The sequence below is a fragment of the Equus quagga genome, chromosome 11 (genome assembly GCF_021613505.1).
Source record: "Equus quagga isolate Etosha38 chromosome 11, UCLA_HA_Equagga_1.0, whole genome shotgun sequence".
NCBI classification, from domain to species: domain Eukaryota; kingdom Metazoa; phylum Chordata; class Mammalia; order Perissodactyla; family Equidae; genus Equus; species Equus quagga.
Window position 1 is genome coordinate 10,987,450 of NC_060277.1, and position 20,299 is coordinate 11,007,748.

Genomic DNA, 20,299 nt, shown 5'->3' on the forward strand with positions numbered 1-20,299 from the left:
GGGAACATGCCAGGTCAGCCCTAGGAGATGAAGGAAACCTGCCAACATGAGTGCTTGTCAGCTAGCGTCAGAGGTAGAAAGAACAAGGAACCCTGGATTTCAGTGGCCCACCTAGCGTTTTCCCCTAAGCACTGGATTCTCCTGAGGAAAGGCCCCAAACTTCCCAACTGGTTGTCATCACTGCCATTCTTGAGAGAGGATGAAGAGCTATGATGACATCTCTTTACTTATTGCTACCAGATAAAAATCACAGGATAATTCTGACCCACCTATTGCCCTGTCCCCTCTATCCTTCCAGAATATTCATGAAACTCAAGCAAATGAAAACAGAGTACTCCTTCATCTATGGATTAATTCATCCACTCAGTGCACATTTAAAGACCAGCTGTAATGCTGCAGAAACGACACAAAGCTAATAATACAGGGTCCAAGTCATGGCAGCCTGTATATAGGGAAGCAGATAAATAAATCCATGATGACAAGGCAGAAGGGAAGTCTAATGTGATGGCCAGGGCAGGGAGAGCTTTCTGGAAGAAATGATGACTGAGCTGATTTTGTGAAGTCAAGTGAGAGTTAGATCAAGAAGTGAGTGAAGGGTATTGTTTCAGACTCAGTGTTACACACACAACAGAGGGCGGCACATTAAAAAGCTATCCTAATGCAGCGTCCACAGCATCAGCTAAGCCATGTAATACAGAAGCGAACCGCCTCAGCCCTCTGGACGGCTGCCATTCACACTCTTTCCACGGCAGACACCTCACCTGCCTGTGTTGCAGCAATGTCAGCAAAGCCACCCTTAGGACCAGCCCGACAGCAGCCCATTTTCTCTCTGATGAGCACTGTTAGAAAAGTTATATTAAACAGGGGGACAAGATCTGTCTCCCAGGAACTTCAGCATTAATTAAGACCAATGGAACAAACTTCTGCTACCAGCCCATGTTTCACATACTGTAATGCAGTTTATTCTCAGAGACCCCCTCAGTCTTCTTTCTAGCCTCACAATCGTGAGTACACTGTAACGGGCATGCCACATCAAGGTTCGACTCCCAGTTCCCTTTCTTTGCATCCTCTTTTGAACGTATTCCAGGCTGGCATGCGGTGGGAGCAGTAGGTGTGAGACGGGTGATCCAAGTACAGCAGGATTACCACCTCCAGCCTGCTGGATATGCCACTTTTGCTGAGGCAGTTTCAGATATAACGATTATTCTGAGAAACTGTATAACACTGTGGACTCATTTTAAGATTCCACTCAAATAAAACTCCCAAGTTGTCTTTTTTTTTTTCTGGTAAGCAAGACTGGCCTTGAGCTAACATCTTTTGCCAATCTTCCTCTTTTTGCTTGAGGAAGCTTGGCCCTGAGTAACATCTGCAAAATCTTCCTCTATTTTGTATGTGGGATGCTGCCACAGCATGGCTTGATGAGTGGCATATAAATTCGCCCCTGGGATGTGAACCCACGAACCTCAGGCCACTGAAGCAGAGCACACAAACTTAACCACTACACCAATGGGCCAGCCCCTTGTCTTTTTTTCAACTGATAGACTCTAGGCCATGTCTCCTCCCTTTTCTATTGCCAGCTGATGCCAAAATGTAGAGGCACTTCTATCAATACTTTTATGGATATGTCTACATACATTAAGAAAACTATTTCTCATAGAGGGAAAGTGACCAGTCATTTGATAAATATTTATTAGCACACACTCTGTACTAGGAACTGCACTAGATGCTGGGAACACAAAGTCAAACAAGACATACCAATGTTATTTCATTGCCGTCCCTCTACACAAGGTTGCGTACATAAAGCAAGGACCATTGGCACACAGTAGCTGCTTAATAAACTGTTACTATGGTTACAAATTATAGTCTTCTCAAAATTACTAAGATTTTTAAAATGAAAATACCGCAGTACTGCCACCAATACTCACCAATACTATAATATCTCTTGAGTTCTGTACGCCTGATCTCCTTTAACTGATTATTTTTTCTCTTTTTTTTCTCATCAGTAATATATTCCTCTTCCACAGCGATGTTGCACTTGTCCTGTTCTAAACTGACTGTAGTAGCATCTTCTTTTCCAGTATGAGTCCTTGTAGCAATGGCTGAGGCTGTCTCCACATTTTGTTTGGCTTGTTTTTTCTTTTTCAACCTAGGAATGAGGAAAAAAAAGGAAAAACATTGGAGAAATGATTTGCTAGGAGGAATTATTCTGAGTTTCATGCTGTTGAGCTTTGAGAAAGTAATTAACTGATACAGAAAACACTTTCCTTAAATTATCGTTAATTACACCTTTCTGTTATTTTTTTTTTCCTTTTCTAATTACTTAAAAATTCTTATGTGGAGACCTGTAGTCTTTCCTTGGTTTTATATCTTCAATACTTATGTCACAGAAAATTATTGGGAAACGCTCTAGGCCTCCTGAGGAGAAACTGGATTCTTCTATAGGATATTAAATGTGGAGTATTTTTAACCAAGATATAAAGCTACCCTACTCTAATGCCATGTTTGGAGTATTACATTTAAAAAAGAGAGAGAGTGTGTTTCTGGTTTTCCATGGTATCTTTGGACTGATTAGCAAGCACATTTGTGGAAAATACATCCTTTCTAATTGACTCACACACTGAGTCTAAAGGTTTGGCAAGGTATGAACTGGTTCAGGTCTAAGTAATTCTTTTCCTTTACACATATGATAGTTGTCCTGAAGAAAGAGCTGCATTTCCTAAGATAGAAAATGCCATAATAACAATACATAGTGATCATTTTGATTACTAATAGCTGATAGTTAATAGTTAACATATTTGATGTGTTCGATTCTTTACTCCTCAGTTAAAGATGTGTAAGGGACAAAATTCATCACAATTCACTGAAATTCAATAACTCAAAATATTTTGCAATTAATGTATCACTCTAATTAACTGATGTATCCCTCTGTACTTACCAGTCCTTCTCCAGAATGTTTTTACCTCCCCAGAATGTAAAGAAGAAGGGTCTCGGCCTCTAGAATATGGGGCAGTCTGCTAGGTACACGCAGCTCTCTCCTACACATGTCTATTTCCTCTGCTCTCTTGAGCATCTACACAATTTGATGTTGGACAAGGATAGGGAATGTTTGGGGAGAAAAATGATATAACAGTAAAATAATACAGGGACTAAGGTTTAATTTCATGCTGCTTTGCTCTATGACGTTGGACAAATCAATTTAACAGTCTGGAGAGGTCCCTCACTGAGGCTAAGCTATCTAACAGGGTCTTTTATCAGGATCGATGGAGAGAACATAATACATATATTATAATAATATAACATATTTAACACAAACAGAAGCAGAAACAGTAAAATATCCCCTAATACAATCATATAATGACATGAGGACTAAGCATGGTAAGATATATAACACCTTCAGCTTTTAAGAAAAAGATCCCACATTCCAACAAAATATTTCAACTAGGCTGTTATTCATTGAGCACTGAGCAGCCAAGTTCTTAGATTTTCACTGGCTAACAAATGAGTATATGGCCTAGGGAAAAGGACAACAAGAAAAAATCACAGATGAATACACTCCCCATCTCACAGTTTAGCTATCATTTTATGTTTACTTGCTAAAAAAGCAACAAAATAAATAAAACCACAAACCAAACCAAATTGGAGACTCATGAAAGAAATTATCTTCAGTAAACACATGTTTATTTTCTATCTTCAGATTTTAAACGGTTTTTTTTCTGGTAGAAGAGTGGGTGGCTCTGTGCAAAGTCGAATCAGATAATGCTCTTAATAAAACAGTTTCTCTCTTGATCCAGATTACTGTATGAGGCTGAAATTAATATGCAGTAACCTAGATATCACATGGGGTCAGCTCTTTGCTTAGGGAGGTCCACCTCTGTGTCCGAAAGGCTGGCTGTGGATGTGCAGATCTTGTTCCGATAAATCAGCTTATCAAAAACATGCTTGAGATGAACCTTACTGCCCACGTCCAAAAATGATTCCTTCTAGGAGGACAGAAAAGAGCCATCAAAAATTAGATCTGGGCAGCCTGAGATATGTTGCTTCTTAATCACTTGAATTTTTCCACTTTAAGTTGATTTAAATGTCCTCATTTCCTGGTCCCCATGATAATTAAACTCACTCAGATCTAGGGCACATGTTTTGATGAATGGCGGCAGTGTTTGGGGACATCTCATTAGACTGATTTTCACACGTGGAAAGAACAAAATAGGATACATTGTTTTACTCATTTTCCCCCTTTGCTACTCAGACCATTACTGTCAACACATATAGCCAAACACAGTTGTTATTTCAGAAAAAAGTGCTAGAAAATAGCAACACCAAACTTGTTTAACAGAAAATGGGGTACAATTTAATACTCCACGAATTTTACCATCAGCTACATCTTTTGTTTTGACTATAGTATTCATGAGAATTTGTTTTTCTGGAGGTTATCAATATGAGTGGAGCATTCTGATCTTGTGGCTGAAAATCAGATGTGAGTTCTGGAAGCCCACTGTAAAGTCTTTCCTTCAAAGCATGGAAATATATTTTTAACATCTTTTCTCAGGGGGAATAACTGCCAGTCTGATGAATGTGGTATAGTTAATACTCTTCAAACATTCCTTTTTAGGGCTTTCATCTTTAAGGTCTTCTCTTTTGTTCTTCAAGTCAGAATCTATCATTTAAAGACATTCCCACAATAGGGTTTTGTTATCATTAAATTAAGGTAAACTGAAAACAAAAGGTTATATAAGAAAATAAACTTGCTTTATTTCACCTAAGTTTCTTTTTTTTTTTGAGGAAGATTAGCCTTGAGCCAATATCTGCTGCCACTCCCCCTCTTTTTGCTGAGGAAGACTGGCCCTGAGCTAATATCCGTGCCCATCCTCCTCTATTTTATATGTGGGATGCCTGCCACAGCATGGCTTGATAAGCTATGCATAGGTCTGCACCCAGGATCCAAACAGGCGAAGCCCAGGCCATTGAAGCTGGGCGTGTGAAGTTAACTGCTGAGCCACTGGCCGGCCCCAGCTAAGGTTTTTTGATGACCCCAAATGTACACATTTATATGGTGGACCAAGGAAGTACTTAGCAAAACATCTTAAACAGATAAGTGACTGGAAATAATGAAGAATATTTAACATTTGACTGCCATGAATACAAGTAAAAAAAAAAAAAAAACCTTCAGTTTGTGATGCTACATTTGTCTTTCTTTAAAATAGCTCAAATTTACATAAAACAAGTGTTTATTATTCAATCTCCTCTCACATTGTAACCAAGCCTTGTCAGTTCTCTCCATAAATCTCTCCCTCTCAATTTCACCTTCTCTTCTTGATCTCTGCTCCCGCTGAATCATTTCAGGCTTTCATCATCTCTCTGTCGGTACCATTTTTCACAATATAATTTATTATTCTTTGTTTTATTATGAAAATAATACATGTTCATACTAGAAGATTTTGAAAATGCAGAAAAGTAAAAAGAATAACACCTAAATGCAATGCTAACACTGAGAAGCAGTCACTGTCTGGGGAGATAATGTGAAAGTCAGAAAACAGGGGCAATTACACTATTCAGACCTTCCCCAAGGGCAGAAGAACGAGGCCATGTGGCTCACTATGATGATTCAGAGTTTCTTTGTACCTTCCTGTAAAGGAATATTAAAAGGCTTATTTTGGAATCTCTTGGCTTTTTTTACGTTAAAACTGGTGCACTTATAGGACACATGTATACCTCATTTTTTCCCTACTTTCCAATCCAGGGTTAGCAGACTGAAGATAGAAAGAAGGTGATGCTGCTCAGGAAACAATTTTTAGTAGCTGAATGCAAACTGTTTCCTCTGAAGCTTTTTCCTTTACTAAAAGAAGTCAGTACAGGCGACTGGGAGAAATCAGAGCCAGGGCCTCCAGCAAGTTCCTTTCTTTGTCTCCACAGAGGCCTCTCCTCTGCTGCTTGCAGACATCCAGTGAAACGCAACACAAAAGGGACCAAATGATGAGCGGAGGCTTTCTTTCACTAGCACTAGAGGGAAAGCCTCATGAGGGCAGGGATTTCTCTAGGTTTTGTCAAATGCCGTACTCCCAGGCCCATGCATGGTACACTTTAGGTACACAATACCTACTTGAATGAGTGACTGGATAAACGAGGCTACGTTCTGATTTGGTTGAGATCTGCTCTCCTATAAACATGCCATTTCACAGCCTTCTCTGATGAGCAGCATGTTCTGAAAAATAAACTCTCATCCTATTTAGATACTTGACTTAAAAAGAAAACATATTAGCCACATATAATTAAAAATATATTAAACTATAGACTTCTTTACTTAATATTATATTAGGGGTTCAATATGACTCTTTCCTTAATTCCATAATTTGAGGTCTATATGTTTCTGTAAAAAGTGCCATAGACATAAATATCTAGCATGGCAATCAGTTCTTCAGTTGCAAGAGCCACACTTCAAAAGCTCGATAGACTCGTGCTCGTGGGTATTGCACTGGACAACACACATATAGAACGCTTCTATCGTCACAGAAAGTACTGGAGAGCACTGACCTAGAGCCACTCACTCAACAGTAAGCCTATTAGCAAGAGACTAGAGGGAAGGGTGAAGCTAGAAATCATTTCATATTTAAAGCTTACTGAGTAGATGCATAGAATATGTCTACAAGGGTACACAAAAAATTGGTAAAGTGATTTCGCAGCAAAAGAAAGTAACTAGGGGGAATGAGAGGGTAAGAAAAATTACTTTTCTTTGTGTTCTCTTTTGTACCTTTTGGATTTTATATCATGTATTAATAGCTAGTCAAAAAAAATGTTGTGTCTTTGAAGTCTCTTTTCTACTATAAGAATGATCAAACATTTACATAGTGTCAAATTTAAAAGACTGAATTCCCCCCTCCCCCTTTTTTTTTTTGGTGAGGAAGATTGGCCCTGAGAGAAACTCTGTGCGAATCAGCCTCTATTTTGTATGTGGAATGCTGCCACAGCATGGTTTGATGAGCGGTGTGCAGGTCTGCACCTGGGATCTGAACCCACAAATCCTGGGCTGCCGAGGTGGAGAACATGAACTTAACCACTACACTATTGGGCAGGTCCCAAGTTTTACTTCTTGAAAAAGACTATTATGAAAAGTTTGAAAGAGTTTTCTTCTAACAGCAACCACTGTCGAGTTGACTAATGAACCAGGCACATGCTATGTACTTCACAAATATTATGCTGTCCTCACAACAGGGTAGGCGATCTTATCTCGTGTTACAGATAAGAAAAGGAACGCTGAGAAAATTAGGGCCATTCCCCAAGGTCACAGGGCACAGTTAAGCTGTGGAGCAGGAATTCATAAAGCTGGGTTTGAGCCAATGGCCACAGGGCCTCCCAGGTTTTCTCCTAAAAAGGTTCCACTGTATGTATATAACTTGACTTTAAAAGAAAATCCACTGGACTTTGCAAATTTTATGAACAATTTGGGGGAAAACCGCCTGGCAGTGTAGGGGGCTTCACGGAGAACACGCTCACAGAAAGGAAAGGTTTAGGTTCTGGGCTTGGCTCCCTGTGTAATCAGCTGTGACCTTCTTTGGAAATACGATAAACTCTCCCGGACTTCTAAGGTACACAAACGCAAGAGGCTGACATGATTTCCAAGGTCCTGTCTGGCTCTCACAGTTTACACTTGGCTGAGATTAGGAAATGGGCTAAATCTGTTTTGAGGTTAAAACAAAAAAAACAAAAAAACCCCACTTTTAAATCCAAACTAACCCTTCCCAGAACCTGCACTTCCCTGTGCTCCCTCATATCTGAGGACATTTCCCTTCCACCACGGAGCATCCAGCCCTGGGAAAGTCCAGAGTCCAAGACAGAAACATCATTCTTATACAAAAGATGTAAACAAAAAAAAAAAAGAAAAGAAAAGAAAAGCACTGCTCTACAATTTGGAGCTAATAGTTCCATGAAGAAAAGTAGAAAATGTCAAAACTGACCAGCCATGAGGACACTATAATCTTCCTTTGTTTGTTTCCTTGTTTCTTAATTTCCTTAAGCACACCCCTTGGTGTCTCACATTATCCAGTTACAGGTGAAGAGAGGATAAGATCTGGTCTATGGAATTTCAGAGAACAGATTACCGAATGAGAGGCAGTCATGGAATAATAAACCTTAGTTTAATATAACTTTCTCACACAGCAATCCAATAATGCAACTGGCTGCTCACGAAGTAGTGAACTCCTCGTCACTGGAGATATTCAAGCAGGTCAGGTCCAACTCCTGACCTCCAAAACCACATGTGACAGCCCTGTGGAATTTTTTTTTTTTTGAGATATACTGACATACTACATTAGCTTCAGGCATACAACGTAACGATTCAATGTTTGCATATATTGTGAAATGATCCCCAGGCTGTCTACTTAATATCCAACTCCATGCAGTTACAAAATTTGTTTTTGTGATGAGAACTTCTAAGATCTACTCTCTTAATAATTTTCAAATATGCAACACAGTATTATTAACTATAGTCCCCAGGCTGTACAGTACATCCCCAGAACTTATTTATTTTGTAACTGGAAGTCTGTATCTTTTGACTACTTTCATCCATTTCACCCACCCCCAGTTTTTTTTTTTTTTTAAAAGATTTTATTTTTTTCCTTTTTCTTCCCAAAGCCCCCCGGTACACAGTTGTATATTCTTCGTTATGGGTCCTTCTAGTTGTGGCATGTGGGACGCTGCCTCAGCATGGTTTGATGAGCAGTGCCATGTCCGCACCCAGGATTCAAACCAACGAAACACTGGGCCACCTGCAGTGGAGCGCACGAACTTAACCACTCGGCCATGGGGCCAGCCCCTCACCCACCCCCAGTTTTAATACAAATATTTCTGCTCAAATTCCCTCTGTAGATAAAGAGCACTAATATAAAAGATGCAGATGTAATATTATTTCACTAAAAAAGTTATAGAACAGTATAATATGACCCTATTTTTGTGGAATAAAACAAAAAATAAAGCAAAACCCTTCCAAGCTAACAACTATTCTCTTTAGATATATATGTACATAGGTTTAGACATATAGGTATGGGAAAACAGTTGGTCAACAGGGAAGGCGAGAGAAGAGGGCCAACTTTGACTTTACGTTTATATAATTAGGTGTTGAACTTTTTGTACAGCAAGCATTTACTACTTTTTTTTTTTCTTTTTTTTGAGGAAGGTCAGCCCTGAGCTAACTACTGCCAATCCTGTTCTTTTTGCTGAGGAAGACTGGCCCTGAGGTAACATCCATGCCCATCTTCCTCTACCTTATATGTGGGATGCCTACCACAGCATGGTTTTTGCCAAGCAGTGCCATGTCCGCACCCAGGATCTGAACCAGTGAACCCCAGGCCACCAAGAAGTGGAATGTGCACACTTAACTGCTGCGCCACACGGCCGGCCCGAAGCATATACTACTTTTGTAATTATAAGGCTAAAAAAATTGTAAAAATTAAATACTTGCACCTATGGCAATATTTTGCTAAATCTGGCCCAGCGGTTTCTTCTCCCTCCTGCGTCCCCTATCTCAGTGAATTCCTGCATCATGGTACCTCTCCTTTCTCCACCATGCAGAGCTGGCCTGTCGCCCTCAGGGGACCCTCTCTTGGTTCTTGTTCTTGGCGGTTTCACTGCAACCTTGTCATTGTCCTGTTCTGACCTTCCGAGTTCAGGCTGGTTCCTGGTTGCCTAAACCTGACTCTTGCCATTTCCAGACTCAGGGAAATGGGGTGCTGCCAAGCAAGGAGCTTGGCTCGTGGGCCAGAGACATCTGTGTCTGAATCCCCATTTGGTCCATCTGAGCTGTGTGTCCTTGGGCAAGTTACTAAGTCTAAGCCTCAGCTTCCCAGTCGCTGAAGTAGAAAGAGGGCCTCCAGTGATTTTTTGGTGATGATTAAACTAGATAGCATACAGAAAATTTACTTTTACTATTAAACACAACATGTCCCTGGTTTGCAGTAAGAGCCAATGGCCAGAAGTCACTGCTCTTTTGTGCTACAGCATCATCGTTACTTAGGGATTTCACAGGGTCCAAGAAAAGGAAGGAACAGTTGAAGGAGCAGAACACAATAAGAAGATTAAATTCTAGATACGTCTAATCTAGATAGATATAATCCTAGATATCATTATAACTATGGGTACACTTTTTCTCACTGCATAAACATTAATTTCATTTAACTCTGCTATGAATTTAGTTACTAGCACAAAGCTATTTATTATGTTTAGAAGAACATCACTTCTGGTGCTCCGTTTCACTTTGTGTGTTCGTAAAAGGAAGATCAGTTTTCAGATTTCACTGCAAATTCCCAATTGTGATATATGCCAAATAAAATCAAACTTTAGGCCAGAAGGAGAAAAATAATTAAAAAAAAAAAAAAGTAATGATGAAAATTCTCTCTTGAAACTATGATCAAATAAAACCAAAAAGTTTAGACGTTATCCCTGGAAAAATCTGTAGAAGACCCTGATTCTAGTGCCACCCTTTGAGATGTGTGTTCTTTTTTTCACTTTTGTCTAATTTTGATAATGAGAGTCCTCCCTCAAAATTCATCAGGTAAAATGGAAATACTGTGGTTCCAAATACAGTTAGAAAAAGAGATCCTTTGGCTCTGAGTTCAATAACTAGCAATATATCCACACAGGTGAACACAAACACAAACACACACACACACACACACAGACAATGGAATTTCCTTTGGCTTCAAGAAACAATAGCATTCTAATAATGACCACTAAATAGAATGCCAATCAGGAACAAACCAAAAACATTTCCCTTTCTTAGGGTTTCTTTGTGCTATTAAAATAGTTCTGGGGTCAGCAGACCTGAGAGAACTCTGGTAATCAAAGGGCAGGTGCCAGGAATGGATGCAAATTGTCACCCTTTCAGAGGAGCCTTGGGGTGGGTTCACAAGGGACATTTCAGAGAAACTTATGTGCTCCCCCCAGTACTAGGATGACAATGGCACTGCCACAAAACGGATGTTTACTGTGTAGAATGTTTGCCTTGTGTTCACGACACAAGACAGGCTTTTGTTGCATATATAGATTGCCGGTGTGGGAATCTGGTTCCCTTTTCTAGAGGTCAGATGCAGTGTCACAGCCTTAGGGAAGTCAATGGAAATGAAGGTCACCGACAACGGGGATCCCCACCTCAGCTACCACCTGAGGGAGGGAACCAGAAAAAGGAATTTGCTCCAGGTGCTCAGAGAACCGGGTTAAGCGTAATCAGTAAAGTTCTGTAAATACGGTATTTAAATATCAGGAATTTTACTGCTTATCAATCAAGAATAAGCTGTGAAACATGGCAACACGGAAGTTAATCAAAACCCGCAAATAGAAACGTTAAGAAATGACAAAGTATTTGGAAGTTTTTCTATTGCTTTCTGCTTTACGGTGGTCTTGTGCATGTGGTTGATTTAACTTAACACAATTTAACTAATTGGCTATACTAGCCCCCTGTGGCTGCTGTAACAATTACCACAAACTTGGTGGCTTAAAATAACACACATTGATTCGCTTACAGATCTGGAGGTCAGAAGTCCGAAGTCAGCTGCAGGCCAGCACCCTTGGCAGAGGCTCCCACCAAGTCTTTCCAGCTTTCCAGAGCTGCGCTCCTTGCGGTCTCCTCCTCCATCTTCCAGGCCAGCAGCATAGTGTCCAGCTTCTGGCTTCAACGTCAAACTGCCTTCTCTGTAGTCAAATCTCTTTCTGCCTCCTTTTTACATGGACACTGAGATTGCATTTAGAAGCCCACGCAGATAATCCAGGATATCTCCCTATCTAAGATCCTTAACTTAATCAATCTTCAGGGTCTCTTTTGCCATATAAGGTGACATTCACAATTCCAAGCAATAGGACCTAGGTATCTTTGGGGGTAATTATTCAGAATATCACACTGGCTAAATTTGTGTTTGTGCTATATAAATTGTAAACTGAGCATTATATCATCATAGGGTCTTAGTTTCCCTTGGCCAAATCATGATTAGGTCAACACCACGTATTACCTATGTTACTTGAAAAACTTCACCGCTGGCAGTGACTGGCACTAAGCACATATTTCTAAAGAAAAACCGAAACGTTTATTCAGGACTATCCTGAAATCTCAAGATGCAATGGAAATATTACAGACATGAGCTTCCATTTTATGTTGGGTGACTTTAAAACAGCCTCTTGGAGGTGGAGATCTCGGAAGGAAAATTTTAACGGGTAGGATTTCTAGGGAGTTAAATCTCATTTTCATGTCTCATCACTTCGATAGTCACTGAAACCAGTTATCCACTGTATATGATCACTTGCAAAGCTAAGGAAGTCTTCTAAATACTTTTTTCCTTTATTAGAGCTCCTTAGTGTGTCCAGAAATCTTTTTTTTGGTCAATTAATTTTTTGAAAATATTTTTTACTCAAAATGAATCATACCACCCCAACTCCCCAACGACTCTTACAGAACAGCACTGGGATATATTTCAATGACATACATGTTTCAGTATAACAGCAATATATTTCAGGAACACAATTCTTCCAGAGACACAGCAAAATTTTAATTTCTTGAAGCAATTTCAGCAAAATAAGCAATTAATTAAAGCATAGCTACCTTGAAATTTTTCAAGCAGAAATACAATGATGTTAGGAATTTGTTCTCAGTTTTTAACTTAATTCCCTATTAACTGCTTAAACTGTAGAAACATGGAGGAAAGTAAAGGTAAAAACTGTAGTCCTGAAAATAATCAGTTTAGTATATAAATTTGTGCTCTCCTGTAAGCCTACTGAGGGAAACATAACATTTATGATCAGCAGAAACGGCCTGCTAACAGAAAACAATTGAGCAGCGTAAAATTCTAACAGGCTCTAATTCAACTTCTTTTCCTCCTTCCAACTTTTAAAATATATTCTAATAATTTTTAGCTGCTTTTGAACAATTTTAGACACACATATATACTTCCTGTTTTATGAAAATGTTATTTCAATGTCATAAGCTAGAAGTGGCCTCATAACTCATCTTGTTCTTAAAGATACTTCCAGAAAGAATAATGTAATATCAGGTATAATATTTTAAAAATTATTTTGGCAGATACTCTCAATTTAGTTGGTTTACACCCAATATGTGCATTCAATTTCTGAGAGGTGTTTTTTTCCAATTGATATATACTGGCCATATCCTTGGGAAATGACATTGCTCAAAAATAGGATTCCAGGGGTGGGAGACTAGTAATACCTACTTTGAAATTTTTCCCTTCTAAAATTAGTGTAGACCACCAGGGTAATTCATTCATGTGTAAGAGCGAACAAAAAATAGATTTTTGAAGAAAAAGTCTGTTCTTGCTTTCATATTTCTGAGAGTCCTTCTCCAGGGCAATGACCATCCGACCACAGGCAGTCTGGGTTGGGCTTATCAAAAAGCCTCATCAGTGGTCTCCTCTCAAGAATACTCATTCGCTCTTAACCAACCAAAAACAACATCTGTGGTACAATAAAAAATAAATATTTGGTCTTAGTCCCTCCCAGGTTCCTGGGACAGGGCTCCTAAAACACTTGGAATCTCCTGAGTGATTATCTTCTAATTACTGATGAGATCACTCCTGTTGTATGTGGGGTGGGGCCTAGATAGCTTCAGAATAGGGGGCCGTCACCAGAAACACCAAGCCTTGATTAGAAGCTTGGAACTTTCAGATCCACTCCCAGACCTCTAGGGAGATGTGAGGGGCTAGAGATTGAGTTCAATCACCAATGGCCAATGATTTACTTAATCATGCCTATACAATGAGACCTCCATAAAAACCCTTAAGTGACAGGGTTCAGAGAGCTTCTGTTGGTGAACAGATTGAGGTACTAGAAGGGTGGCACACCCAGCAAGGGCATGGAAGCTCTACACACCCTCACCCCCATACTTTGCCCTAAGCATCTCTTCCATTGGGCTGTTCTTTTATAATAAACTGGTAAGCCCGAGCAAAGTGTTTTCCTGAGTCCTGTGAGTTGTTCTAGTGAATTATCAGACCTGAGGAGGGATCATGGGAGCTCCCAAATTTGAAACTAAGTCCAACAGAAGTATGGGTTAACTGGGAATCTGGGACATACAACTGGCACCTGAAGCGAGGGCAGTCTTGAGGGACTTAGCCCTTAGACCTGTGGAGTCTGACACTAACTCAGGGCAGTTAGTATCTGAATTGGATTGAATGTTTGCACATCCCATTGGTGTTGGAGAATCAGAAAATATCACATGCTATACTTTGCCAGGGAACCAATCTTGAGCACAGCAAAGAAGATGGAAGGGAGACTGATAAAGACTTGCATAAAAACACGCAGTCTACCCTTTCCTCGGAGCAGAGATGGATGACTGAAAGCCTGCTGGCATGTTCTGCTTGGCCTACAAGTACTTTTTAAAAATACAAATGACTAAACGATAAGCATTTAAAATGGGGACATTTCAGAGGAAAATCTGGATTTCAGGCTCAACTTGAAGAATGAGAAGACATAACAGTACTGGTCATGGCAAGCAGAGCAAGAGCAGCCTTCCTCCTACACAAGGGCACGTGCTCTCCAGCCGCCAGTCTCTTGCCTCCCTACAGCATACGATGCCTGAGGCTGGCAATTACCACTTATCATTACTTATTTACATCACCACCTTGGTCCCTAAGGTCATTGTTTGCATTTTTTGCTCCAGACAGCATAAAGTTTTATTCTTGGGTCAATTCAGGTCATCAGAAAGCCGCAGTCTTGCACCATATTGTGTTGGCCCATGGCAGACTCTCCTTACTGAGTCATAGACTGGCAACATGTCCTCTCTTTGTACCTTTGCTGCAAGAAACGGCATTTATGGATGTTGTTAAGGACATGAACACTACATTTTTTAGTGCTCCTTTTATACAGGTCATGAAGGCTACAAGGGCTAGGAAGGGCTTTGTCACCTGGGGAACTAGTATGTGCTCTTTATAACACTGACTATGGAAGCAGTTCTGAGTTAACTACACAACTAAAATCATGCCGTTTAGTGTCCAATTTCATTCCCTGGCCTAGACTTTCAAGTTTTAATTCATATTTTATAATTTTTTAAGGGCAACAAAGAGAAAGATATTAACACATGGATAGTCTCAGCTTCATTCCTTGTGCTGCCTCCTAAGGGAAACTCTGGGTTTGAGTCTCAGCTTTTTTTCATTTCTCTGGTTCTGGGCTTATTAACACAAATGTGAGAAACGAATTAGGAGGAGGAGAGAAGTAGAAAAGGACATATAGTGAGAGAGGAAATAGAAGAAAAGGTACCTAAAAAAGAAGTGGGAAAGAGGAGGAAAGGTAAGGACATCAGTGGATGAGTGGATTTGGGGAGAGCTTCTGTGTGGGTTTCAAGGAGAGAGTTTGGGAAAATAGCTGACAGCCACGTAGAAGGTCAGGGATGGGGAAAGAGGATTTTTTTAAAGTTCTGTTATATGTAATGCACCCCTCTTGGATGTTTTCTGAGAAGTGAAGTAAATATTTGAATTATTTTAAAGTGTTTTCTCTGTCACACTTATTTCTTTGAATGTAACTTAATGCTGGGACTGGACCAAAACTAGGCTGGTTATATACGGGTTACATATATGGAGTTTTTATAAGGTGCCTCAAATCTTTGTAGAATAAGGTGGGGCATGAAGGAACAAATGAAAAAACAAGAAAATGAACAAACTTCAGTTCTGGAATGATAAAGCAGGCTAATTATAAGTTGACTTACCCATGTCAAATTTCACAAATTGATCCGAATCTGACCATGTCACATATTAAAAGGGACCAATATCTCAAGTGAGATTATTCTACACCCGTACAATGACAGGAATCAAAATTCACTCAACTTTAATCTACTAAGTTAAAGAATAATATGGGTTGCTTTTAGAGGGACAACTACCCTGAGACCTAACAATTTCCCCACCATTCGAGTACCTGCCTATTTCCCCCAAAGAAAGAGAATGGACTTTCCTCTCATTAAATCTTCTTTATACCTAATATGTCTCTTGGCACACAGAGGTGAAAGAGAGTTCATTACATGCCATGAATTGAGTAATCAAACCACCCTCCCCAATAGCAGTCTTCACCAAGAAACTTACACTTGGGTTTTATTACACTTTCTTTTCGATTTTGTAATAGTTGTTGATAAAAGGCAAGGTAATTTCTCATAGATTTGCATTTATTTATATAGTTTTAAACGTTCTGATCTCAAGAATTCCTTTTAATTTTAATACACATTACAAAACTTTTAAGCCTTTATAATATTGGAATAATAGTCATCCAAATTTCCTGTGGATTTCCATGTTCCTGCAGTAAGCCATAAGAAAACTCAGCTGGACTGTCTTCTTGCTGAGATTAAAGGCTTCTGAAGAAAACCAAAATGGAACGATAACAATGTTTCATAAGGTGGGGGAGATAAATATGTTTTTAACTATTACTGAGACTTTCTGCAGGGCATATATTAGCCCCAGTTCAAATGAAAGTCAAGTAAAGGAAAGTTTCATCACTGTTTATCTGGATTAGGGCAAAGAAGCTCCAATGAACAAAGGCAAGCCTCAATGTTTAACCCAGGTATGCATTACAATTTCACAGTGGCATGGGCAAAAACGAAAATTCAGCATTTGTCTACTATTATATCTTTCGTAAGAATACTATACACACAAAAAATAAGGCACTCTTCATCAATATTTAATTCTTCTATATTCAGATATTGTTTTAGGAAACTTGTGAGGAAACAAAGCACTGAATTGAGTTTTCAGAATTCTACATAATGCTGTCACAATATTAAAAATTTTAAAATGGTAAATAATTTAAAATGATAAAATAATTACCTAACCTGATAAATCACCTTTTCCATTTTGTTTTCTAAGAAGCATAAATCATAAAATCTCAGGTAGGAAAGCTCCTTAAAAGTCATCTCATTGAATTATCCAATGATGGAATTAACTACTTTATTTATAGACTCTTTCAAAACATTCCAGCACCTAGAAACTCACTGAGACTCAACATATATCATCCTTCTTTTTAAAAATGTTAACTCCAGGGCCTAGTTCAGCACCTGGCACACTACAGATAATTGCAATAGACTCTCACTGGCCTCCCTACAATCTTTTCCTCCTTGTTTTGACATCAAGAACAAATTTTCAATAAACATACCCTGCCCCCACTTTTAATACCATATCTTGGTAGGGCTCCACCCCAGCTCCAGGGATGCAATCCTCGACCCAGGCCAACCAAGCACTGAGGTCCCTCTCAGACAGCTGCCCAGGTGCAGTGATTACTCCAAGAACCAGGACATGGCCGAAGCCGGTCCAACCAGAATGCGTCTCAGGACTTTGGGAGCTACTGACAAACACACTCACTTTGCCTGCTGTTGCAGCAGGGAGAATCTAGGTTAGCAGTGTTTAGCAAGTAAAACCTGAGAAGGTAGACAAAAAACCGGAAGAGCTTAAATACAGAGAAACTGAGTCACGATGACATTATTTGAGCCCCCACTCCAGGCATTCCTGAAGTCAAATCTAAAATCTAACCTGAGACTTATAACGGAGGTGTGCCAGTAGGTCCTCCAACTCCTTTTTTCCCCTTAAACTAGTTTATCTGTTTTCTGTTACTTGGCACCCCTCACCCCAAAAGGGGGAACAGAGTCCTGACCACTACGGAAATTTACCTGTGAATGACCCCAAAATGTAGATTGGCTGAACTGGGGTTGGATGGCAGCTGGGCACATCTTTGTCATGTGACAATAAAATGGATGCCTGTTGTAGCTTGAAACTAGATCATACGTCTATCAGGGCTGCATTATTAGGGGACTTGAGGGAATGTTTCAGATTCGGGAGTAAACTGTCTACTTCCTTTAGCTTTCTGTAAGGTCTTAGAAGAAAGAGACAAGCTTGGGCTGTCACTGATCTGCTGATAGTGGAGTCAGATGAAAATACAACTTGGCTAACAGAAAACCTTTGTCTGTGGCTGCAACTGCTGAGACTCTGGTGACCTGGAGTCTTGCAGAGGTGGGAAAGCCAAATTATCTCCCCCAAACTAAAGCTGGTGCAAGGAGTATAGGGAACTTCGCTCTACTGAGATGAGCATCTGTGAGAAGCTGATCTTCCTCAAGCGCCTCCCAAATACTTCCAGTCATTCCCTCGGCCAGACACACAGAATGATGGCCTCAGTGCACCGATACAGCCGGCAGACAGTCCAGGGCTCCTGAGAAGCAAATAAATAGTGCTTCCCCGACTCAGGAGGGTTTCTATTCAAGCCATTGTTTTTTTCCGCACTGAAGCAGAGACCCAGGGGTTAACGCTACTCGGAATGGTAGGGAGATGGGCTGAGCATGAGCAGCTCTGTGCTGAGGGGCCAAAATTCCCCAGCCAAGTTCTGTCTCCATCCAAAGGCCACAGTTCAGCCAAATCTGTGGTTCTGGTTTCTAGCCTACGGTATTTGGCCAACGAAAACAGAATTAAAGCCTGCTCAGTTTTCAAATGGAATTGTATTGCCAGAGAAACTCCTGATTTGTCAAACAGATGAACTTGTAATTCCTCAACTCCAGAAGTCACCTCTAGGTCCCCAAAACTGTGCCATCAGAAAATGGGCTGCTAGAGAAGTCCAGCTCCCAACACGGCTCCTCGTCGATGCTGTAGGACAATGAACGAGAGCGAGTTGCTCTGAGCAGAACTGGTGGCTGCCCTCAGGCTGAGCAGGGAGCTGCTCCACTGCCAGAGCAGGAGAACCTGCTGTTCCTGTCCTGTTCAGCAAGATCGAGTAGGTGCAGCAGAGTGCTGGCCACCGTGTGCTCCTTCCCAAATGGGACTTCTCACCTCAGTCCAGTCAGGGTGGCGACCGAGTTGGACACCTGAATGAGCTACCAGAAAACACACCTGCCCTTTCCTCCCCAGGGAGCTATGAGGCTGGAGCTCTGGCAGTCTTCTTGTCACCATGGAATGAGTGTCCAGAGCCACCCAGGAGCTCATTGTGGGGTCTGAGAAGGAAGGTGACACAGGGCTGAGAGATGGGGTATATGAACCCCAAAGTCCACTGTTCTTAATGTCATGGCTACTCTTTGAGATTTTTTTTTCCACTTGTATCAAAAAGGTCAATAACATATAGAAAACAATTATTATTTGTAAATAAATAAATAGCATTCATAAAGTTCTTGATTATGCCGAACGCCAGAATCTGCCTCTGAAGTTTCTATTCATTGGTTTGACTTCTCCTCCCTTGTTCCACGGAGAACTGAGATTTCTGCTCTTTGTGGTAGGCCTTTAAAACTTAGCAGGCCCACCCCACTAAATTAAATTCTTTTTTTCTTCAGACTAAATACCTCCAGTACCTTTCATTTCTCTTCATACAAGAAACGTATGCCTTGCTCTCCAAGGAACACAGTGTGCCTGTAGCATCTCCTTGGGGACTGAGGAGGGAGGCATGGAGCTCTAGTGCCCTCTCCCTCAGGACGACATGAGCTGTGGAGGGCTGTACAGCACCTCTCAGTGTGGAACACCCTCTCAGCAAATACTGCTGACTGGCGGATGGAAGAAACAGAGGAACGGAGGGAGGAAGAAGGGAAAGAAGAAAGAAAAGTAAGAAAAAAAGACAGAGAATGAGGAAAGAAAGACAAAAAGACAGGAAAAGGGAAGGAAGAAAGGAGGAAGGAGACGCTGACGCGGACCAAGACATCCCCAAAGCAGCAGCTTTTTCAAAGCACGTGTTTCACAGCAGAATGGTAACATCCCACCAACAACAATGTTCGTAGGAGTGCAAGCTGGGGCACAATTTTCGGAGGGCAATTTGGAATAACTATCATAAGTTTATGTACACAGTCTTTGATCACTGCTAGGAATTTATTCTACAGAAATGTTTGCACAAAAACAGAACTCTATATAAAATGCAATTCAATGCAACAACTGTAATAGCAAAAATTATGGAGTCATCATAAAAAGATGTCTACATATTGCATTAAGAGAAAAAAAAAGGAAGTTACACAGCAGTAAGAGTCTATTTATGGGGGTCGGGGAGGAAGCATGATTATATATGCATGAGTATTTCTGAAAGGACAGATATGATCCTATTACCCAGGTTACCTTTGGGGAATAGAAATTGCAGAGGAGAGGGGGAGAAAAGAAGCTCAGAAGACTTTAAAAATCATTTACCCTTCACTCTTTCACACTGTGAATTTCTTATCATTAATACTCACTATCGTTTTAAACCATGACAAAGTGTGAGCCTCTGCAGTCAGTAAAAACTGTGTTCTTTCTCATTACCCTCTGTTGCTCTATTCTCTATTTCTCGTTTTAATAAGAATGCTTCAGTGTGTCATTCCCTTGACGAGTTAGGCTTACAAACTCCTTGG

The 20,299-nt window shown here is 40.4% G+C and overlaps 1 protein-coding gene across 5 annotated transcripts in view; it reads right to left on the bottom strand.

Annotated features, from left to right (window-relative positions):
• The window catches only part of NCOA7 (nuclear receptor coactivator 7), a 138,157-nt gene that overhangs the window by 72,409 nt on the left and 45,449 nt on the right, over positions 1 to 20,299 (bottom strand). For 4 of the 5 annotated variants that reach the window (XM_046675664.1, XM_046675665.1, XM_046675662.1 and 1 more), the window contains exon 3: positions 1,926 to 2,146. In XM_046675664.1, the coding sequence (XP_046531620.1) occupies positions 1,926 to 2,146 (221 nt within the window). Of the gene's footprint in view, positions 1 to 1,925; positions 2,147 to 6,097; positions 6,154 to 20,299 lie in introns of those variants that run through there. The other variant, XM_046675666.1, reaches the window with a different exon arrangement.